Source organism: Gymnodraco acuticeps, unplaced genomic scaffold (genome assembly GCF_902827175.1).
Source record: "Gymnodraco acuticeps unplaced genomic scaffold, fGymAcu1.1, whole genome shotgun sequence".
NCBI classification, from domain to species: Eukaryota; Metazoa; Chordata; class Actinopteri; order Perciformes; family Bathydraconidae; genus Gymnodraco; species Gymnodraco acuticeps.
In genome coordinates this window covers 1,607,721-1,632,814 of record NW_022990940.1, presented here as the reverse complement: position 1 = coordinate 1,632,814, position 25,094 = coordinate 1,607,721, and the positions used below count along the sequence as shown (strand labels likewise).

The 25,094-nt window shown below is 42.9% G+C and overlaps 1 protein-coding gene across 1 annotated transcript; it reads left to right on the top strand.

The window, feature by feature from the left end:
* Positions 1 to 236: 236 nt before the first annotated feature.
* On the top strand, positions 237 to 23,178 carry bcl2b (BCL2 apoptosis regulator b). Its single transcript, XM_034234479.1, has 2 exons — positions 237 to 1,350; positions 20,591 to 23,178. Exons 1-2 carry the CDS (start codon positions 805 to 807, stop codon positions 20,726 to 20,728), a joined length of 684 nt encoding a protein of 227 aa, XP_034090370.1. The 5' UTR covers positions 237 to 804; the 3' UTR covers positions 20,729 to 23,178.
* Positions 23,179 to 25,094: the final 1,916 nt, after the last annotated feature.

Below are 25,094 nucleotides of genomic sequence, written 5' to 3'. Positions count from 1 at the left end.
TCCTCATGAATTAACTAGGATCCTCTTAGAGCTTTTCTTGAAAACAAATTGGTTTGGATCTAAATGAAAGCAGTGTCAGTTTAGATTTGAGTGGATTTAAGTCGTTTAAATTATGCTTTGCACATGCAATCACCAGAATAATGGCTATTCATGATTTTTAGTGCAGTTCACTTGCACTAGGAGTCTCCGAGCGCAGCCAAAGGAATTACGTGCGTAGCTGACGTCAGGAATACCTCACTAGCATCACTGGCGGTGAGCAGGGAGCTTCTGCGGACGATATGTGGAGCAATCGTGTAAGAGGAGTCAGTCCGACCTTGTCTGGCTCACAGTCCTGCGCCTGGTTGTGCGTAAACGCTGCTAAAATAGTTCGCGGTGTTTGAAGCCCCTTCCGGCGCGAACAACTTTGGCCCTCATTCATGTTTTTATTCGCAACACATCAGCGTCTGGTGCACAGGAATAGATCAGCACCACTCCAACCTCTTCCGCATATTGGATTTCAATGCAAAGAGAAGGTCGCCAACGTCTCTCCTAAGGATTCGGGAAATGAAGACTGCTTCTGACACGTACTCACTATGTTTTAACTTTTCAAACGTTTTTTCCTGCGCAGTTTTGATTAAGTGATTTCCTTCAACTCGCGAAGCATTTTCTCCCTGTGTGGGGATTACTCGTTGCATTGCTTCTTTTTTAACACAACCTATAGTTTTGGGTGAGCTTGTGCTGTGCATTGTACAGTGCAAATATTCGATTACAATGTATTTATTTTAGGACAACCTCTGCCCGTAGAAAGTGCCAAATTAAGACGGAATGGCGAACGAGTGTAATCGCAACATTGTGGAGAAGTATATCTGCCATAAACTCTCAAAACGGGGCTTCGCGTTTGGCTTCGATGATGTCCGGGATGAAGAGGCTGATAATAATGGGTCGATAGTTGTCCCTGCACCGACTTTGGTCCGCCGGTGCCGTGAAGCCAGCACCGGGCCTGACAGCGAGAGCACCCCCCTGTGCAGACGGATCCCCCAGCCCGACCCGGCCGTCGAGATCCACAGAGTCCTGCGGGAGGCTGGGGACGAACTTGAGAGACTGTACCAGCCGGACTTCACGGAGATGTCTCGGCAGCTCTATCTCACCTCCACCACGGCGCAGAGGAGATTCTCCGAGGTGATAGACGAACTGTTCCGGGACGGGGTGAACTGGGGCCGGATTATCGCTTTCTTCGAGTTCGGGGGCACGGTGTGTGTCGAGTGCGCCTCCAAGCAGGAGATGACATCGCAGGTGGACAACATCGCTGAGTGGATGACAGAGTATTTAAACGGACCTCTGAGCAGCTGGATACAAGATAACGGGGGATGGGTAGGTCTGATTCCGTGTCGTTGAGCCTTTTGCAGATGTGTGACACGGCGGCGCAAAAGTCCTCTTTTACCCTGTCTAAAGACGTCACGTTACAGTCAATACATTCACCTTATACATGTTTAATTGAGATGACATCGTATATTCTGACATTACCTAATATAACTCAACATCAAAACCACAGCTATAGTTGATTAATACACATCTATTCCTCTAGATGTGCCCATTACGCACCACAGCGCCAACGTTGGACATGTTCGGCCTCACTTATGAGCTGCTTTAATTGGATGTTCATGATGGCTGTCAAGCTTCTTTGACCAATCAGACCGCGTGCTCTGTCACACCTCCCTACGCTCTATCGTTAGACCCGCCCCTGTAGGAGAGACAGTGAGTGCAGCTGTCATGGAGAAAAAGGGACAGCCCACTTTGTTTGAGGGAGGGAGAAAAGCTTATATAAACTGTATGTAATGCATCGAAGCAAGTATGGATCACTTTAGTGACCGTTACAACATGTACCTACTTATATATATATATAGATAAAGCTCTATGCTGCAAAGTGGTCCAGTGCTGCTGTGATGTGATGTGTTAGGTCATGGTTGCTTGATGAGGTCAGATGCTCGTCACCAAACAGAAAAGTATTGGATTAATGTGCTTAGGGTTCTGGGCAGGGCTCAGCTATCGGAGCCATTTTCTGCACATCTAATGATGCATAAACCTTAGGTACAAATTAGGAGAGACATCTAAACCCCTGCCCGTACACATGATAATATAACAGAGACATTAAAAGAAAAATAGTGTGCAACATAATATCCACTTTTACAACAATTCCTCTTTCCCATAGCCAGCTAAGGGCACACCCCTCTCTGTGCTCATCGACAAATGATTAAACTAATTTACGATGTATTAGCCTTAAATTAGCAGAGGTGCCCCTAATGAGAGCATAACATTTGTGCTGGTTGATAATTTAGCCGGAAGGTATAAGAATTGGGAAATTGTGTGGGGGGGAGGCATCATCAATGATTCATATTGAACATTTCATCTCAAAGGGAAGGACCATTTAACATTCCCCTTGAGTCTGCCTTGCCCCTGGAGGTGCAGGTTGTGCCACATATCAAAGGCAGGCAACAGAGGGAGGGCCCTGCAGGAACACAGCGCTAATCTGCAGCCCCTGTGTTTAACATGCAGTCCTCTGTGCATGTAGGTTGGGACTCTTTTGTCTGCTTATATAGACCCGGGCCTTGAAGCCGGTGCAGGCTGGGCTGCTGAGATTCCAGCTCGAGGTCTCTGGAGCCTGTGCCCACTTTACAATAATGTAGGTCATCATAGTCTGTGTTTTCCAGCTGGGCGGAGATGGCTGTATCTCTGCTGCTGCTCTGCTTCCACTGGAGAGACAGAGTGTACAGTTTATTAATCCAAAGGATTATTCAGGATTATTTGAAAGCACATGTTTCCACTTTGGGTCATTTTAAAGGATTTCTCCCTTTCAGCATTGAGGAAACTATATCTAAATGATTTTTCAAACTAAACTATATCAAAAAACGGTAGTATTGGAGCTTGTGGTTTTATTGGCTCTAATGTTTTGATCTCCAGACTGATAAGAGTCTAAGAGACACTGATGTTGATTTATATATTAATTTGAATGCTTGTCAGGTTGGGGATTTCCTGAGGTCTGTGTGTGCGTGTGTGTTTGTTTTTCAGTTACCTGACATTTAATAACTGACACAGCAGCCACAGAGCTTTCTCTGTGCTCTAGACTGGTTTTGTGAAATTTGGCTTCTCCTTTTTTTCTTATCAACTTCTTGTGTTTGAAATATAGAAAAGTCACTTTGTCATGCAGTGTGCCAATGGGTGATGTTCCCATGTTGTTGGTAGGTACTATTAAATACTGAAGAAAATAAACTGCATTGTTTTGGGTTAGTTATGCATCCACACCCCAGATTGATGGGATTCTTTTTAAACACAAAGCCCAATGAGGTGTTAGGGCTGTAGCCAGGATTTTAGAGATAGTGAGGTAATGTGTCCTTTAAAAAAACTCTGAGCAGCAGCAAAACATAACAAACATGTTTTACTTATTTTAATCTTTCATGATATTTAGTCTTCTCTGTAACTTGATTTAAACAGCTTCTTTGCATTGCCAGGAATGACATTTGTCTGGAAATAGTGACTCCCTTTTTCCTTTAGAGTAGTAAAGTGCAAATATATTGAATCTAAATATAGGTGAAACTCCCATTCATACCAACCACACGTTACCTTTTTAATTGCAGGATATAAACATCCCTTATTGCTAAAATTAATTCCAAGAAAAAGCGAGGACTTGACCTCGGCATCCTCAATGGTGCTACGGCCCTGACAAGGCTGCCATTGTTTGGGTGTTATTGGTTTTAGTGTGAAAGCTTTTTATGAAGAAACCAAATGTTAATATACTTTCCATCCAATTTGGGTCGCACATTTCAGAGGTTGCTGTTGGGTCAAAAACATTGCATTCGCGTCGCCCCCCAGCTGCCAGGGGTTGATGCTTTTGTTTCTGAGAGGGTACAGACTATTATTTTTCTTGATTGGGTTTCTGCAGCTTTGATGATGTGGACATAAAATAAACATGGTGATATATGAGTTTAGACAAGTTGTGTTTATAGTCACTTTCCATTGTGTGATGTTATGCAGAGGTGAGCCTCGTGCTTACCTCCACCCATGAAACAAAGGTGGAGGCTAATCAACCTATGACTGACATTTTGACATGTGGAAAGAGCTTTCTCTCAGCCACCCTCTGTTTCCTGTTGTTTTTTAGACAATTTGTGCCCAAAGTAGTTTAGTACCCACTAAATGTTGTTGAGTCTAGGCATAACAAGTGGTGAGTCAAATACACCTTAAGTTAAACAACTGCATTTTAGACATAACAAAACTGTTACTGCATTTGCAACAAAAAAAACAGCTGAGGGTGAAATAACTCCCTTTCTGCACTGATTACTTCCCACACACCCGGATGTAAAACACTGTCCTTGCATTGTCCTCAACGCTCAGTTCTTTCCACCTGCAGCCTATGAATTCATCCTTTGTGGAGGCAGAAAATTGCACTCATCAGTGGACGATTGCGTTTTGGCTGCTGCCTGACCCACAAAGTGGTGCACCTGTGTTTATCTACAGGTCTTCTTAGTAAATACCAAGTGATTGAACAAAGTGGCCGACTTCTGAAATAACATGCTTTGACCTCAGACATTTGACTGGTGGGTTGAGGGGGCGGCACACAGCGAAACTCTGCTTCAAGAGAACAACAGTGGTTTCACAACTTTGGAAGGCTAACAGCCATTCTCAGCAACCATTGGATGGATTCCAGTGAAATGACCTTTATGGCCTACTTCCTCTAAAGCATATTTAAGGTCAAACGTGAATGGCCTATTACCTGCAAATCTAATGGCATTCCCATAATTTATGTTTTGCTTACTGCTTATTAGAAAATGTTTGCATGTTAACACCTTACACAGAGATGGAAAGCATGGAACAGATACATACGTTACATCAGCATGTCAGCATTGTCTTTGGGAGCAAGCTGACATTAGCATTTAGCCCTGTGTAGCTAGCATGGCTGTGGACATATCTTCTTTTCATGTGGTAGACAAGACAAAGGAGTGAAATCACCAGATTTAGTTTTGCTTTTGAAAGTCTCAGACAACAGGATCAGGTGTCTGAGGAATGCTGCGATCCAGGTGGCTTGTGTGTGTGTGTGTGTGTGTGTGTGTGTGTGTGTGTGTGTGTGTGTGTGTGTGTGTGTGTGTGTGTGTGTGTGTGTGTGTGTGTGTGTGTGTGTGTGTGTGTGTGTGTGTGTGTGTGTGTGTGTGTGTGTGTGTGTGTGTGTGTGTGTGTGTGTGTGTGTGTGTGTGTGTGTGTGTGTGTGTGTGTGTGTGTGTGTGTGTGTGAGTGTGTGTGTGTGTGTGTGTGTGTGTGTGTGTGTGTGTGTGTGTGTGTGTGTGTGTGTGTGTGTGTGTGTGTGTGTGTGTGTGTGTGTGTGTGACACAATGTAAGTTGGGTTGGGTCCATCCTGTGGGGGATTCCCTGAGCACAATCTGTTAGTCGACGGGTGGGACCTGCATGTTACTACAGTGTTGCAGGCATATGGCTGCGCCCCACTCCTCTTGTTGAGGCTGAGCGGATCTGGGACAAAGAGGAAGTCATTAATCTCCATATAGATGACATGTCGGCAGAGTAGAGGCGGAACACAATAAGACAAACTCTCTCACAAAGGAGATGCATGCAACCACTGGCAGAAAAACTGAAATAAATCCTGGTGATATCTCAATTACATCCAATTTGTGTCTCCCAGATGCAACTGTAATCCGTTAAACACAAGTCAATACTTTCTGCGCCAACAAACAAGTCATGATTGATCCATCCGTTCTGAGCCAGTCACAGCCCGTTGTTTCCTTTTTCCATCTGTTAATTTGTAGTTGTTTATCAGGCTGGCCTCACAAAATGAGTGTGTGGGACAGACTCCGCTTTCTTGTTTGTAGCAATCAATGGGATAAATACACAATTACTCATGCAAATACCATATAGGGGTTTTCCCTCCCACTCATCATTTCAAAGCACAAAGAATAACAACTTAGTTTCACTGCTGAGGAAGCAAACATGTCTCTACCTAACTGAGTTTTGGAGTTTGTTATCTCTTTATGTGGACTGTTGGCTCTGCAGTGGAGACCTTGCACCACAAAAGAGCTCAGTGTGGCAAGAAGCAAGCCAATGTTTTCCCCCGTACTGAACCCCTTTTGCTGCGCAGGCCTCCATGGTCGCCATCTGCCACTGTGTTTACACCCATCAGCCAGGCAACTGCAATCTCAGTAACAGTTCCTACTGACGCAGGCAGCTCTGGGCTGTTAACTCTCTGAAGTCATCTGAAATAAATACTTTCTTTCAGGAACAGTCCTGAAGTCATCTCAAGCCTCTCTGCTATCTGAGTAGATCCTTGAAGCACGAAGACCTATGCTCCACATATTGAGTCCTCTGTGTGGAATACTTTTAAAAGCAGGTTTAATTATTATATATTTATTTATATTTTTCATAGCCATTATCACCAAGAAACTAGTTTATTCCTGCTTTGCTCATCAGCTTAAACTCTTTCACTACATAGAGTAAGGTTTTGTTGCAGCTGGATACGTTGCTATGAATAATTCAGATGTTTATTCAAAATATCATCTGCAATTCCTCTTTCTTTCTGAGAATAAAATCAAGTTGATCGTCAGACATGCTGTCTGTCCTAATTATAGAGAAGGCTGTTATCATGAAGACTCACTGTCTCTGCTAAACTTAAGTTCACCCAAACAAAGGATTTGTATGATACTGTTGACTGGAACATACTGTAAGGTCGGACATCGAGTTTTATCTTTTTTTCAGCTTGACATGACACTCCTTGCTTGTAGGTTATGTTTATAGCATCTTTACCATTCCAAACATGCCAAGCATTTCATGACAGTGCACCTTTGTTGTGAATGGAAATCATTTTAACAACATGGTTTGCACAGAAAGATTTTATTGTTCCTGGAATATCATTCTGGTCCTTTGTGAGTGCTGTGGCTATTTCCACAACCCCTCTTCTCTCCAGAGACCCTCTACCATCTCCGGTGTGCTTATTTCTGGGCATCCTCAGGAGAGGTGGAGGAATGTCTGCTGGGGAGCAGCGACTGTGAATAAATAATAGAGACAACCTGGGTTTTTCTTTCCTGAGTGTCCGATGAAGGTTGTGTGCGATTTCGCCGTATGCCGATAATGTCAGCTGCTACATTCAGAAACCACTGAAGGCGGTTTGTGTGCAGACGTGTGTGGTTTACTTATGGTGTGTTTATTTTGTCTCTTTTTCGCTTCATTTGCCTCTAGGGCCATGTGAGCCTGCAGATTGGTGTTGGTGAATTCAGCCATGTGATTGTGTTTCCTTTTATTGTTTTGTTCAAATCCGTAATCACCTCAACCTGCTGTTTCCCTGCTTCATGAGGGACACGTGCCTGAGCTGTTTAAAAGCACTATCCCAGTCAGAACACACACTGATGAATTATATATGGAGGAAATAAACTCGGACACTAAATGGATGTCCCTCAAGTAGAACGCCAAAGCCTGTCTGGACTCAAGTCGAGAGATTACCGCTTGTTTTTCACTCTTTTTTCTCATCCTCTTTCTAGCTATTTCTGTCTCTTACCCAGCTACAATGGACCAACTCATAAACACACACACACACACACACACACACACACGTCCAATCCCTTCACAAACAACACACTAGTTCCTCAAGAGCTGGCTTTCAGTGTCAGGTAGCGTTTCCAGATTCCTGAAAAATGCATGGACACGTTAGAGGCCTCTAAATATAGAAGTGTTAGCATCACTGCTCCCGTGCGGTCCTTTAATTGTCAGGAATCCCTGCCCTGTGTGCTTCTGTGCTATCATCACATCCACATCACAAACTCGTCCGCCAATCCGCATGGAAAAAAGCTTCTAATGAACCGTTTGAGATGGCAGATAAAAGAGTTTTCCACCTTTCCTGTCATGATGGGAGCTGGATGATGAGGAGCCTACTGAGACGCTAGTTGACTTTGCCACTGGGCACACCCTTGCAATATCAATATAGGGCAAGGTTAAACGGTTCCTCCCATTGTCTAGCTGCTGTAGATATTTTTGGGACAAACCCCCAAAAGAGTTTTTAATAGAGATTTGGTCCTCTCAATTAATGTGTAGAGCGACAATAGCCACAGTATTTGAAATGCAGCTGGGAGTATCTCCTAAATGACTACATTGTCTTTAAGAAGGAGCATGTTGCATTGAAGTATAACCCAAATAGTCATTAGAGATCCAGATAAAAAATATCTTCTTTTCACTGAGAACTAGTTACAAAAAAACACACCTGCTCGGGCTGATTCTAGCAGTGTTAAATGGGAAGATTTATGTTTTGTGATTTGAGTGAATTGACCCTTTGATGTCCATATATTTAGCCACAAGCAAGACAAACACAGAAGCGGATGTACTGGTGCAAATCAATTATTTGCTCTCTGCAAAATGGCTGTGTCCACACTCACAGGCATATGCACACACACTTATACAGTGGCACATCAGCATGTACACACAGAAGCGGATGTGGTGGTGTGAATCAATAATGCTGTGTTGTCACAGTGACATGTGAGCCATGGCAGGGAGCAGATGGCCCCGGGGTGCCTAGCTTCCTGTTAGCCTTGCCATTCAGCCTCGACACACGCGCGCACACACACACACACACACACACACACACACACACACACACACACACACACACACACACACACACACACACATACACACACACAAACACAAAACACATACACACACACACACACACCACCAGCACCACCATCTCCGCTGGGTTTTCCTGGTGCAACTAGCCACAGCACTTGCCATTAACAAACAGAAAATCATTATTGGCTCTTTTCTGAGTACATGCCCTCCTAAAAAATGACAACAGCCAGATAATGGTTAAAAGATTTCTCTCTCCTGTCCACGGTGGTCTGGGGTAAATCATCCTGTGCACCCCCTACTCGATGTGATTTTTGGCAGGAGAGCAAACAGCCCTCAGGAAATATGATCTGTTTCAGTGGACGCTGAGTGAGGTCAGCCATTGCAGGTGTCACTTTGACTAGGTGGTATTGATTGAGCATTTCCGATGGTTTGTGTCGGTATCTCTGAGCAAAGACTCAATTAACACAGTAAGCCAGTGACGATGAATGTCAGATCATCTGTATATGAAGGTGATTTATTCAAATGCATGCTGTAGAGAAAGTGTCTCTATGGAAAGGCCGTGGCGAGAACACTTTTGTGCTGATGGCTTTCAGCAGGTGTGTGTGTAACCGAGAGCTGCATCTCCTGGTGAAGCTCACCTTTGATTGCGACTGATTGGGTCTTGAAGTGCGGTGAAAAATATTCACCCCTGACATTTGGAAGATTAAAGCTTTGCGGTGCTGCTAATATAGTGTTTCAGGGCAGCAAACAGTGTTGATGAAACTCTACGCCATCCTGCACTCTTGATGCCCTTCCAAACCTTCAACCAAATGATGCTGTGAACAGACATTTTGTTGCCGTCACAGATAAACCCTGCTGTTTTCAGAAAGCTACACCTGCATGATACTTCTCACAGGGATATTTTGCTGGCAGGGGCTTACCCACCATCGCCACGGCGTTATATTACATCAATTTCGCAGGGTCTACTCTGAAGGAATGATGCCTTTAATTGGTTGTTGGGCTGTCATTACAACTTCAAATAATGACAGATACTTCAAAGAAAACAGGGAGAGTTGAAAACAGGAGAACCGACATTGATTCCTTTTCTTCTAAGGTAGTTTGTTTAGCTTTTTTGGTATTTTTTTGACAATACAGCTATGCTTTATCCCTGTGGATGTTCTAAGGATGCAGTCATCTTGTGACTTATGTCAGAGCAAATCTTTTACGATGCCTGGATTCAGTTATGTCAGGCGCCATTTTGCTTCATGGAGGAGATTTAACTGTCACATGTCTAGACGAGCCTCATGTCGGCAAATGTAACCACAAAAGGCTTAATCAACTCTGTAAATTGACCTATAAAGTGCTTCATTTATCCTTCATTTGTGGCATTGGTGGTAAAAAAGCTGTTAAAAAAAAGGGCCCAAAAAGTTTGTATATCCTATTGTTTAATCAACTTTACTATATATATATATGTAAAGGAGACCTTTCATTTTTACTTTACCTAAAAATGTTCCTTAAAAACTCATTTTCTGATGGCGCCTAACCTCACGACAAGCACTCAGACTCCTTGACCTTCAAGGTTCCAGATTTGAATGAATGTGAGTCTATATTCCTGCACTGCAGGGAGGACGTGGGGTTAAAACATATTCCTGGATGACTGGACATCACAAGGTGTCTTTGATCAGGAGGTGAGGCTAACAGGGTTGAGGAGGAGGAGGAGGAGGAGGAGGAGGAGGAGGAGGAGGAGGAGGAGAGGAGGAGGAGGAGGAGGAGGAGGAGGAGGAGGAGGAGGAGGAGGAGGAGGAGGAGGAGGAGGAGGAGGAGGAGGAGGAGGAGGAGGAGGAGAGATGGAAGGGCAAGCAAGTTATGAGGATTATAAAGTAGACAATAGGCAGTACAGTCCTCCCACTGCCACATGTGCATCAGCCAGGTTGAGACTGCTGAGGTAATTGCTGTACATTTTTTTTTAAAAAGGCACGGGTGGTTAGGCAACAAGGATTGAAAGGCCAAATGAAAATGGAGCTAGTAGAGCAAACAGCTTTGATTTAGTGGGAGTGCATGCTGTTAAAGAGAGTTGGGGAAGTAGGAGTAGATTAGCTCACTCCATAGATATCTTAGTGCATTTGGAAAAAGATGCCTGTTGAAGTCATCTGACTCGACAATCATCTGATTCTCAGCTGATCATCTGCTGACTTAGAAACTAGGGGAATGTGCTTGAAAGCATTTATAACAGCCTCAGCTCAATTTTCCTTATATATGCATTGTTCCTGTATGAATTGTGTTCTCACTTTGAGGCATTTTAGTCTGAGGTTGAAGCAGTATATTCTAATAGTTACTGCATAGTCTACTCAGGCAGTCACTGTGTACCACTAATGACGTTTTCCGTAGTAAATGTCTCTATTATGACACTTATGTGTGCCTTATTAGCTTTCCGTACATTTTTCACCAGAATTTCAATGTTACAATAGAGGCAACTTATTATCATTCATCAGGTAGGCTGTGCTTGTTTCTCTTTGGTCTCTGCATACAAGACAGGGAAGGTCACACGGCTCCCAGTGAGCCAACCTGCTCCAGAACGTTCAAACAAAAGGCCGCTTTGAAAGCATGCCGCTCAGCATGGCTGTCTCCAAGGTATATGAGACTCACATTTAACTCACACCAAAGAAAGGATAAAAGACCAGGAGTATAAGCAGTGTCCACCCCGGCTCTTAGCTGCTTGAATAGGATTTTAATTGCATTCATCTATCTCTGAACAGGATTATAAAGTTATTTTGTTACATAATGCAAGTGTGCAGTAAATTCATTTGCCTCGCAGTCCACTTGGTTATCTCAAGGTTCCTTGAGATTCCTTCTCATATCAGGCCCCTCGAACACACAGTGCCGTTGTTTGTTTCCACACATCAATGCATTCCACTCATTCCTCTCCCCCTGGATGGAAATCAGCTGGTTGCCTGAGAGAGGTCATTGAACTTTTCCCCAGTATTATCAGCCTGAGAAGGGGAAGGGGGAGGATAATGTTTTCTTGGCCAGGAGGGCGTTTGGGTTCATTCCAATTTGCTTTTAACACAACTGACAGTTACAAATAACATAGGCTGTGATTATGTGCTTTGATTTCTCAGCCGGATGTTGAATAGTGCAGGAATAATTGTTGCTCTCCCCCATTTGCTTGCAGGATAAGAGGTTTTGTTACACATTCCACAATTTCAGCCTGTTGGAAGCTGCTTTCCTTCCCAATGTCGGGATTTGTCTTCCAGGATACCTTCTTTTTTAATTACCTAATGCAAATATGATAGAAGTAGACAATAAGGAATACATATTCATATCCATGTGATCAACATCCTGAGTTCTCCGAGGGGTCAGCAGATGATACTAAATGAAAGAAGAAATAATTACCAGTTCGATTTTATTTTTAGGAAAAACGAAATCTGTCAGATGAATGTAGTGGAGTAAAGTACTTTTAATTTGTGCGTATATACAGTACTTGATTAAATGCTCATTTTTACTTTCCATTACTGGCTGTTGATGTCTTCACTTTGTCGAACATTTTCATTGTGGCTCTCCTCCTCACTTCAGAGCTGTTCCTGAGGGAGCTGCACCTCAAACAGGCAATTGTTTTCTTTGACATTATCGGACATCGGAGATCCTCGATGCGCTCTGCTCCATCACAGACTGTGGTCTCTCTCATTTACATGGGTACACGGAGAACACTACCTGAACCTGAAACCTGGCCCCGTGTACTCCAATCACGTAAACCGCTCCAATATCTTGTTGCAGAAACTGACAAGCTTTCATTTAGCGAGCCTTACAAGACGTCTCCTGTATGAAAGGGGAGAAATGAGAGGCACTGGGCGTATAGCTTTGATGTTCTAATACCTTCTCCTTCGCCAACATGTTTAATTCTCTATTAGACGACATTACGCTTGATTTGTTTGGCAATGTTTTCTAAATTACAAGAGGCATCTTGGGAGTTCATCAAAGGAAAAAACATTCCCTCTTTTTTGTGAACATTAAATGTGCCCATTTGGTACAGTTAGCTTTTTCTTCAACTTGGAGCTAAGATTTACGAGTCAGTTAATGGTTCAAAACAAATACAAATCACTTAGTAACAGTGTCTAACTAACTGTAGCTCTCAACTGCTGCACCCCTCCCTTTCTCCATGGTATTAGTACATGTTTGGCTTGCCTCTACTCTTTCCCTAGTTACCCGCACACAGTCTGTGATTTAGCCATACTTGGCTCTACCACAGAGAAGCTATAGTCTTAAACCCAGACGGTGATGTCATTGCCGCAGCATCTAGCACAGGAAGTGACTTAACACCCGCTGAACTGTCAAGCTCTTTTACAAAGACGTAGTCAGTCGCTTGCTGCCTAAAAAGCAGCTTTCTGAACATCAGGATTGAGTCATTCTGTTACATCAGGGGTCTACAATGCAACCTCGAGAAAACCACAACAACGGAAAGCTGAATGTAACATTTCAAGGAAACCAGATGACTGAATTTCATGGTCAAGACAAGAACAATCAACTATCGAATGGCCATCAAGCTGCAGATGGTGTTCCCACAGATCCCATTCATTACACCATATACAGTAGTCGTTTCAGGCTGAGGTCTGTCGGTCTATTTTCAGCCCCACTGCATTTGAGGCGGTAGTTGTGTGGTCTTAAGGGGTCAGTGGATATGACTTTTAAGGCTTAAAGCAGCGTGCCGCCCTTGTCGAAGGAAATGAGCCTCTCCCTTGGCTCTGTTTGTCAAGAGCAACAGGCCACCTGGGAATCTGCTGATTCCCACGCTCTCTATCAGGGGGTTTTATCTGGACCAATCAGGCAGAGAGGTTGGGCCATGGGGTGCTCACACGCCTCCCTGTTTTTCCCAAAATAAGACCCACTCAGGTTCCTGTACACAGCAATCTAAAGCTGATTTAAAGCTGGTAGAGCAGATTGACATGTGAACGTTCAACTTCTGTGTTTAATTATTAACCCAAACTGCAATGAATGTCAAGAATAGCATTGCTTTTTCTGTCCACTGAGTGCTTCTGCATGTTTTAAATGCCACAGAAACAACTTGTATTTACCAAGGGGCTCTTATATAAGCACTCTTGCATTCTTGAGTGAAAAATCTGAACAAAACAACCCATGGAGGTCGAAAGTTTCATGCAATTGCCTCAGGCAACACAATTTTGTTGCTTTCACATGCATACATGGATTTTTGAAGGCCACAAACACGTCACTGGAACAGAAGATGTACAATGTAAGGCTTCCTTGGAGAAAACACAGAGCTATTAGACATCCAAGTGGCAGACATCCTGTCTTCACTGGAAAGCCACTCAAGCCTGGTTTAATGTTCTCCAAACACACCAGCCTCCTCAAGTGTGGATGATGAGTCAGCGGCCCTTTCCACTCTCTCTTTTGCTCACGCGCGTCATCAGTGGCCTTTTAAATGGGCAGAGATGTGAGTTGTTTTATTAGATTGGGCAGCTTTACCAGAAGCCTGATATTTATAGCAGCACAGAAGTCTTGCAACTATTGTCACTGCCTCCTCCTCTGGGGGGCCGGATGGGCTCGAAGCAGACGTCCTCAGCGAGGCAGACATCCCCTTTTAGCTTTATTGTATCTATTTGAGGAAGCCATTGTGCCAAGTTCTGGCAACTGTGAAGGATTTTAGATCAATTGTTCATGTTGAAAAACGTTTCAAGGTCAAGATCACAGCACTGTGAACGAAACTATACTGACTGAGCTGCACAGATTGTCTGATTTATTGTGAGCAAAAAGGAGTGTCTCTTTTTGCTTTGATGTCTCTTTGCTCTGCATGAAGAAGTCTCTCCTCTGAGCTTCAGTAAGTTGAAAAGGTGCAGATAAACCAGAAGGAGAGCAAAGACGCTCGGCATCTCACCCTCGCATCTCTGAGCTGGCAAGGTCAACCAGTTCCTAATTTCATGTTGGATCAAAGCAGATAATAAAAATCAATAGAGCAAACCACAAAAAAGGGTCTGCAAGGGTCATAAAAAATCAGGATTAAGTTAATATATCAGAAATGTTGGTGTGCTGTCCAAAAAACAAGACACTGCTGCACAAATTGGACGGCTTAACTCCAGTGATTCCCCTCCTCCTTCTCCCACCTCCTCATTGGGATGAAAACCAAGTTCACCGGAGCGTTATTCATCTCCAAAGAAGCCAAAGTCTCATGTGTAAAGTTACAGTCCTCATTTATCTGGCTGGCTTAGACAGTGAATAATGGAGACAATAAAAAGTGCAGAGTGTCATGAGGAGTGTGGGTGATTTACTGGCGATTACGTTTCATATTCCAGTGGAGCAGGCTCACTCCCACGGGAGAGCGTGCTGTTTTGTAAACACACAAATGCTGCTGCTGACGTAATTTGAATATTTATGAGCCTTAAGGGTATAATCTAACGTCAAAAACGGTTTCTCCCCTTTCAGTTCAGTCCAATGAAGGTACACTGCCAAGTGTGAAACCTGGGTCTTAACGTGACACTCAAAGCCAAAGCTAATAAAAGGTTTCCCGTTTCTCTTCTTTCAAGGTCGGAATTTACATTTTGTTCTCGTTTTCATCAGAAAGGCTTATATAAATCAGTAGTTAATATGTTGTCTAGCGATGTTAAAGGCTGTTTATTCATTGGTTGAGCAGGAATTTATTATATTCAAAGGTCTGAAGGATGTAAAAAAGTCAAGTTATCTAAAGCTATTGTGACTTTCTGACTTTTATATAGGAAATATCCACTTGTATCTCATGTTATTGTATAAGTTGAAAATGACTTTCAGTAATGCTTGTTCTTTTATGTAAAAGATCAAATGTTTGAGTTGAAGAATTATGCGTCTCTCTAAAGAGGGTTTCAGAGGTGGATAATGTCTCTCGAGCAGTTTTATGGCTCTCTGGGCTAACATAAAGATACATCATGAAATGAATTATTATACACTGGGTGGGGGCTGCATTTTATAATTATTTTCTTTATGGATTATTCTGCTGATTATTTTCTTGAGTAATTGGTCTATACAATGTAAAATGCTACAAACTGCTCATTACAAGATCTCATAGCCCAAGTGGGCTTCCTAATATGACGTGTTACCATCCAACCAACGGTCCCAAACCAGAAAATATTCATAGAAAGCAGGAATTCTTGACATTTTATATGCTGGAAACAATAAACACTTGTGATTTAAGATGTGATATCAAGGACGCTTCTCAGACATTTTGATAGCCTGATCCAGTAAAAGTGTGTCTAGTGTTTGGCGTGTTTTCCAGATTTGTAAAGCTTTCCACTCAGTTTGTCTTCATCACTTGGCTGCAAGGTTGTTGTTTCCAAGTATTGCAGTATTGTCACAGTGAAGTGAAGGGCTCAGCGTCCTCAGCTCGAAGCTGTTTGGCCGTGCTGACACAGGGGGATTCTCTGGGTAATGAGTATTGCAACAAACTCCTCCGTCATCAAATTTTTGCCGGGCCAGTCGATGGATGACCCTTCAGATCGAATCTGACCTTGCTGCCAGACGAGAGGTTGCTGTCCTGTCACCTATTATGTCTGGAGACGGGTGGATCTTTTCTTGCATCCGTGTATGAATAAATGAATACAAGCGATGATATACAGACATAAAAGAGAGAGAGAGATATTAGTGGATATTTGGATCAAAACAGATGGATTACAAAGGACATTAATGCCTTCCTTGCATTTTTGTTCAATCTCCAATTACTCTCCCTTGGATCCTGAAAAGGGAGTTTTGTTTGACTTTAATTAGCGGCGCTGAAAACTGCAAGAAGCTCATTCGAAAATCAAAGACAGCGGCAGCAGCAAGATCAGCGTATGCAATATCATAAGTATGTTACTATGTGAATGCTTTGGAAATAAACAGAGCGTGGGGAGAGGCTCGGTTCAGGGGTAAATAGCGGTCCCACACAGGCACTTTAATTACAAGTTGAACTTTAACCCACATCCCTTTCTCTGAGTCTCAGTCTGCCCGCAATTACCGACAGAAACAAAGAAACGTCCCAAAACAAAGATGACGGCCTTATCATTTTTTCTATTTTGGAAAAGTGCTGCTTGTGGTTCTTAACGCAGCCAAGTGAACAAGATGACTCATTATTTTCCACACAAGTCAAGCAATCATTGCCAAAAGCAGAGGGAGACCCAAAGGAACTGGCAAATGTTTGGCATCTCCTGTTAGCCTTAAGATAGCAGGAGGCCATCCGAGGGAAGACAACAGTGTAACATCTCTTTGTGTTCATGAGAAGACACTGAGCAAAAACCCAAAGGTCTATCATGTGAAAAACAAATCAGAGGTCGAGGACAGACTCTCCCCGCTGGTGGGAAAAGCAAATCATGTGTGAAGCTTCCAGCCAGTGTAACCATGACACTCAGGCAGCCAGTTGCCACCCCATGGCTGAATATGGAATCCTCTCAAGTCTGCCTTCTTTACTCTGTTAGCGTTTCTCAGAGGGATTCATTGTGTGCTGTAAAAACGAAGGCAGGGAGTGTGTAAACCTGGCTAGGCATTTTCCCTTTGGATTCTTGGCGGCTGTGACCTTTATATAGCCATTGATCCAAAAAGTGAATACTTTGGAGAACTGCAGCCTGGACTTTATTTCCCAGCACACCTGCTGTTGGTGGCAGATGGATTGCTTCAGGGCAGCGAGTTTAGTTTTTGTTTTAGGATTATCGAGTCTTTCGTTGACGTGATCAGTGCAGATGTTTTGGCCTTTCCTGTCCCTGCAAACTTTCTGTGTCCTGCTTTGCCAGCTGCTTATTATAATTTTCTTCAAAGGCTCATTTTTGTCCATAATGACAGTCTATACAGAAAGAGAAAGAAGGAGAGGAAAGGGAAAAAACTGAAAGTACAGAGGTTTGTTTTTCACATGGCCGTGGAGCACTGCTTCCTAACGTGTGGTTGAAAATGTTCCAGGAGCATGCCTCAGTCTCATGATATCCACCTGACACTCTCCCTCCCTCCCTCCCTCCCTCCCTCCCTTCCTCCCTCCCTCCCCTATCTGTACTTGACTCTCCCCTGGGTCAGTCTGGAGTTATTACCTCCTGTGTTCTTGTGGGATTCTTTCAAACATCCATCACCGCTCTTATGAACCTCTTACTGTAATTGGCCCGCTTTTGTTTCAGACTTAAATAGAAGCTAATCTATGCCTACAGTCTGGGACACATTGAGGACACCAATCATGAGTTTGCCATTTTGTATGGGCTCGCTAGCGGTCAGTCACATGCACTTGTTGCTGGGCCGTTGGCTGGTTTGTGTTTTGGCTCAGCAAACTGTTATTTGTTTGCAGTAGGTGGAACAAAATACAAAAAAAAGGGAGGCAGTGTTTTGCCAGCTAACACATTCCCCTCAGCTGGAGGTCTGAATGAAGAGCTTGTTCTCTAATTAATACCTGGATCCTGGAGAGGAGGAGGGAGGAAGGGAGGGTATCATCACTGAAAGACAGGGCTTGTTCACATGGCTCCAAAATAAAGCCATCCGATATGTTGTGCTCTATTTACAGATTGGTAGTGCAGCAGCAATGAACAATCAGAGCATTCAGTTTGTTAGACACACCGTCAACAGTTCCACCTGACTGCTGCTTACATTTACCTTGTCACCTCCTCACAATACATACAGAAAGCTAATTAACAAGATTGTCACTTACATTAGGGATAATATGAAGCCTATACATCAAGGAATTAGACTGCTTATTGAAATTCATTTGCATATGAAATGTCACAGGGATAATTGAATATATCATATCATATTGTTTCTTATTGTATCGGTGGTAACCGTGGTAACACAGTTTTGGGGTGTAGCCACTATGCTAGTGGCAATGCTCAGGGGATAGCAATGACAAGTATCTCAAAAACACATGACACTTTTACAGATATTCATGGTCCCCTAACAATAAATCCTAAGAAAAGAAACATGTCCACTAGCGCTATCACGCTATCATTTGTGCTTTTGAGTAAAATATCTCAGCAAATACTGGATGCATTACAATGACATTTAGTTCAGACATTCTTTTTCCCCTCAGAATGAATTGTAATATCTTCGGTGACTGTCAAAAACCTCACAGCTGTGTGTTTATTGCTTCTTGTGTTTGCATGCTAACCTCATACCTGTCTAGAATTCATATCGTTGCCACTGTGTGAGTATGTTAGCAGGTTGATGTTAGCATTGAGCTCAAAGCACAGCTGACTTCAGTGTAACAGAGCTTGCCAACATTACTGTAGACTCTTGGTCTGTTTTGTAGCCCTGGATAATGAAAAACTCTCAGCTGCAACAAAGGAAATGCCATGTGGTTAAAGATATTGCTGGCTGATTTAAGAGTACGGTGTGTTTTGACACCAGAGGGCCTTAAGTGGGAAGAAAGTGCTGATCCTCTTCCTCCCTTGTGTCACCAAAGGGGCCCCCAGCCTCAGGAATGCGACAGGACGGGAAGAGAGGAGACGGAAACAGGAAATACTTTTGTCTCCCCACTGCACTTCAGAATGGATGTGTCTTTTTGTTTTGGAGTGGGCTTTTGTTTGATAAAAGGAAACTGAATATCAAAATGTCACAATTATGTGAAAGAAAAGATTATAATGACCCAGTTCTGCTTATAGATCAAGGTCGAATAAAACATGTGTTCCAGTTAGAATTACACATAACATAATTACTGCAGGTAAATTGAGTTGGATCAAGACAGATTAAAATAGAATCATAATATAAACCCATGGGAACTGACAGTAATGTTATTGTGAATTAAACCTAACCACACATAGGCATCAAAGGAGATCAAATGTAGAACATTACCAGTGTGTGTGTGTGTGTGTGTGTGTGTGTGTGTGTGTGTGTGTGTGTGTGTGTGTGTGTGTGTGTGTGTGTGTGTGTGTGTGTGTGTGTGTGTGTGTGTGTGTGTGTGTGTGTGTGTGTGTGTGTGTGTGTGTGTGTGTGTGTGTGTGTGTGTGTGTGTGTGTGTGTGTGTGTGGAGCTTAGCACCATGACTTCCTGTCCAGCTGTTCCCGCTGTCACTGCTCAGGAGCAGATGTCTGTATTTCCTCGTAGAAGACACACGGCTGTGGTATTTGCTCCATGAACCTTGCATACACTCACACATTCCCAATTTATAACAGACCTCTTTTAAGTCCTCAGCAGAAAGCAGAGCGCCCTGAGTAACATTAATATTTATGCGGGAGTGCTGCAAGCGCTTGTCCAATAACGCTCTCTTTTCACCCCTATTTGGTGGTGGCCAAGGGATTAACATCTGAAAGGGTCCGTTCATCAAAAAAACATACCTCTAGGTGTCCAGTGATTCAGATAACTTTAGTTGTATTTGATACGCTACCTAGACTTTTGCTACCAGCATTTTAAAAATTACACATTTAATATCGACAGAAGCAACCCTAACCACAGAAGCAGTCCCAAGGTGTGTTGTGAATTATGTAACCAGAGATATGTTGTCCGAAATAAATGTAGCTATATTCTTTCAATAATTTTCTTATTTCTTATTGTTTTACCTTCACAAATGCACAAAGGACCATAACCAAAAATGTATTGGCTATGCAGTCAAAACCTGAAAAAGCTCTTTCCTCTATACCTGAAAGCTCCATTTTGTCCCAAAACTAATAAAAACACACCAATTAGCCACACTGTTGGACATAGTGAAATTTGTCCTTCGTTTTAATGAGTGGGGGGGGCATTGTATTTTATTTTGAGTCAGTCCCACACCAACACCCACACACAGTCCTTATGCTGTAAATATTTACTAAAGCCCTGTATTAATCCGCAACAATATACTTACGCCGGATTAATGTTTGTTAAATAATACAATGCCCAGCTGTTTTAACAAATCACTGAGCTTTTTTTATAAATGAAGTTTCAAATATGTGACCTGTTTCTAAAGATTAACGCCTTTAGAAGCAACACATGGGATGCCAGCTTTATCTTTATTGTGTTTCTATTAGACTCCACCCATCTCCACCAATGTCTGTTTACACATAGGTAAACAGACATTCTTTGACAGCCCAATTAACCGTCTGTCTTTCTCTTCCTGTCTCCCTCCCAGGAAGCCTTTGTGGAGCTGTATGACAGACAGAGGGAGTCCCTCTTCAGCAGCTCCTGGCCCTCCATAAAGACGGTGTTCGGCCTGGCAGCGATCGGGGCCGCCAGCCTCACCATCGGAGCGTACCTTACACAGAAGTGAACCCTGTTTCTGCCAGCTTTTGACTTTATTCCTCCTGCTCCTCCTTCTCCTCGTGCCTCTTCTTTTTACTTTGTATAGATGCCTCTGACCCCTCAGAGACAACCATCAGACTCTTCCGAATCTGGCTCTCTTCAAAGGCCTCTCTCTGAAAACTCCCTCTTCCTCACCCCTCCATGTCAAAACAGACTCAAATCAAAACAACTGAAGGAACCAGATGCACGGCCAATACAGAGGAAAGGACGTCTTTACAAGAGGCAGCTTTGATGATATCGCACTAAGCTGAATAAAGCTGAGGAGAAAGGAGGTGGCATCAGTGGCATGCATCTTTTTTTCTTTTTTTTCTGCCTGCTTCTGTACTAGTTATAGCATGAATGTTGAGTGTTAGTGTAGACGTTGCATGTGTCAGAGCTCATGCAGGACCTCTATTTGGAGACCTTGATGAAGATGGGGGTGTCGGGACAATGATGCCCCACACCAGAGAGTACAGGGGTGAAACCCTGCCCCTGCTTGTTAGGGTGAAGAACCCCGTTTGAACTGTGGACTCCAGTTACCCCCCCTGCAGCCGTCCTTCAAAGGACTTCCTCCGCAGAACAGCTGCTCAGAATGTATAATGGAAACGGCTTGCATCTACTGCTTTCTCTCCTCAGACAGCTCCAGTGAACTCTGAACACACTGCACCATTATACTCTCCCTGGCCTTTAATATGTAGAGGACAGGCCAGTGGAAGACTGAGCTCTGCTGAATGATTTGCAGAGATTGAAAGCGCTTCGATTTTTGTGCTGTTTCGAATTTTGTAAGCACGCCAAACCCCCAAAACGGTGTGGAAAAGAGGAAAATGGAGTGAAAAACATGCCGAAGAAGCCTGTCGTTGCATAAAATTCATATGGTAATGAATATACTGGAAAAAATGTTGAGCACAGCAAAAAACAGTAAGGTAAATCTGATTCTAGGATGGGAGTAGGCATCTGCAACATAAACGGACAAGATTTGAAATGTACATTCCTTAAGCAAGGCGATGCGAATCCTCTGCTAAAATGACTCCCGTGTAAAGGCACCATCACTGTTAACAGATTTACACCCAGCATCTTTTAAACACTGAGTTATTTTATATTTTCTACCAGTTTCTTATTGTTAACTCTGCCCATTTGTGGTCAGATAGTTTGAGCTCGCCCAGGTTTTTTCAAAGCTGACCCTGTGGACACGTGTCCCCCAGCTGTTGAGGCCCAGCACACATGTCGGTACTGCTACAATCCACTGACAACGATGCTTGTTGACGTGGACTGAGAGAACTTCGTCTGGCCGCAGATGACTGAGTGGAATACCACGGCAGCAGGGTTTCAGTTTGGGACTGAAGCCAGTGTCCCGAGTGCACGAACCTGAGCTGTCCCTTCTCCCCGCTCTGCAAAATGCATTCAGTCATTGATTGGTTTTTATCGATGTTTGTCTTGTGTTACAGTCTGATATAAAATGTGGAAACGCTCACAGGCTCCAAAATATTGTATTGTACATAGCAAGTTGGTTTTGGAAGTGTTTTATTGTCTCTGTCATAAAAAAAGTCCTCTATGCATGGATGAAAGATACAGTCTTCACACAATAAATATGTGCAACCATATCTATAGCAGCATAGGGTAGAAGATAATAAACAACAGCAAAGGAGTTGCATTTTTCTATTTATTGAGAGGTACCCGATCACAGATTTTCTAACAGTACTTTGATGAAAAAAATTAATTGTTTTCACTTTTTTCTATTCTATGGAATCACACTGTAACTACATTTTTTCCTGGCTGCTATAATAACGAGAAAGATGTTTTTCTTTTCATTTTTAAGTGAATTTCAATGTTGTATTAATATCGGCTTAAGGCTGCTATACTGTCAATTTAACTTCTACTTACAGCTTAAACTGCCACAGATTTACAGTATAGTTATAGAGAGCTGAAAACCAAAGTTAATGTGTATTAATCTGTAATTTAAAAAAAAGTAGCTTATGGAGGATACACGTTCAGTGAGGTTTTATGATCTCTCTGTGGAGGGTTTGTCTACTGTTACTGTACTATATCAGCTTAACCCTTGTCAGCTTTGTGCTCAGATGATAACTCAGTGCTTATCTGTAAAATGTTGACCTGCCAGACTTAAACCATGTCTCGGATGTCACTATAAACAACCCCATCGTCATTACAGCAGCTCACAGTGTGTGATATTCCCAGTCATGTGTGTGTGTAACAGAGAAGAAGGTGATTTATGAGCAGGAGTAGTAACAGCAATATACTGTCATTTTTATATTCTCTGTACATATATGAATGTAGGCGCAATGGTTGCTGTACTGTTTTATGTCTATAATCACAAACCTGTAGCACTTAAAAAAAAGTGAATTGTGTTTCTGTTGTTTACTGCTATATCCACGATAAGCTAGCGGGATCATATTGTTCCTAATAAACCAGATTTCTCAAGCAGCTGCAGTCCAAGTTCATGTTGTGTCGTTGAGACGTTTTAGATGGAGCGGTGTACCAACAGTGCTCTTTAGATGATCTGTTATCTATCCACAGATATGAACTGTATGTGTAAGTCTGGTTGTGTCAACGTGACAGGGTCTCCTTGAGAAGGACTGTGTAGGCGCAGCAGCCGCACCCAACCAGACATCAAAGCTGTCCCCAAACACTGCACTTGTCAGCTTCCCTCTTCTGCTCCATGCGCTGCTAAACACGAGTGCAAAAACCCCAAATGCCCTGAGGCCAGATTTTTTTTTAACACCCCCTGCCTCTGTTCTGATCACACTTGTCTTCAAAGGCTAAGGCACTCTTGCTGCTCAGTGGAATTTCTTAAAAGCATGATGCAGTAAAACTAATGTTGAAAGAGTTGGGGGTGTGTGGGTGCGAGAAAATGAGGGAAGAGGAGTGAAAGAAAGTGGTGGTGGTGGTGTGTGTGGATTTATCCTCGAGAGACCAACAGTGTAGGGAAGTTCATTTGGGCTGGAGCCCCCTCGCAATCCCTCCTCTCTCTCCCACTTGCATGCATATAAAATGCATGACACGCTCTGAAGAGGAATTTTAAATTAAGCCCCAGACTTTCAAAAGAGAGTCCAGTGTCGGTGAGGATGGTGAATGTGTGTGTGTAAAGGAGAAGATGGGCAGTGTGGAGAGAGGAGGGGGGAGGATAGTGAAGCCCTCCTGCCTCTTCTGCTTTAGGGCTACAAGGTGTAGGGGAGCCTTCCCTAGCTCTGGGTATCACAGGGGAGATTGGGAGATCAAAGAAGATTGTCTGGAGTTAGTCTGGTCCAGTTTTACCCTTCATTTGGAAGTCCATCAGATCCACTCACACTACTCCTGCCTGATTTAGAGGCAACCTTTCACCACATTAAAAACTTCCTGCTGAAATCTAGCAATTTCCTTCAAACGATATATTTTTTTAAAAGCACCACTCGGGAATAATTCATCTCTTTTTGGAATGTAAATATGCAATGAGAAGGAGTGACTTACTATGTAGCCTTGCACTGTATGAACTGTACTGCAGTGTCACCTTGTGGCTGCTACACAAACACTACAGCAGGGTGTAGTCTCTGCAGATTTGTATCTCATACACAAAACCGATTTTAAATTTAGAGGATGATGAACCATCAGCTGCTGCAGAGTTGAGCTAAAAAAAGATTATTCTCTGGCACATGGTTGTACATCCCTGCTCTGAAATATCCTCAGGGCATCATGCCGTGAAGAGAAAAGGCTCCAGGCTGAAGGCTCAACTGCTTTGGGGATGACTGCTCATCCGTCTGTGGTTAGTGAGTCTTCTTAGAAACGTGTAATGAAGAAAATCTATGAGACAAGCATCTGAATCTCACAGAATATGGTAATATGCAGGAAAGGCATGGGAAGCCTGTGGTGAAACTACTAACTACAAATCATGACGGTGATCAGCAAACCTAAGGAGTCCATCAGTTCAAAGTTGTATGTAATGTACTACTTAATGTGTACACGGTTATAGTAGCCTACGTAGGCGTAGTACACATACTATAATACCGTTTTTGTTTGTCGAGTTACTTTTTTCCGGTTTTTGGCTGATATAAAATAAAATGCAACAGTTACTTCAAATTGTTTTGGCTTAGTCATTGTGTATTTGGCCTTCAGAGAACCAACATATTTGTGTAATATGTTTTATAAGCCACACATTCGCCCAGTTAATACATTGTTTGAGTACATATTTTTAAAACAACCTCATATTCCTGCTTTTTATGCTTCTCTGCCGATGAATCTTTGGTCTATAAAAAGGTCAGAAAAGTAGCATCTCCCAATATCTTGTTTGCTCACAAGTCTCTCTTTTAAATCTCTTGTGATTTAGTGTATAATTAAAAAAAAAACAACCCCAATAGTCAAGATAG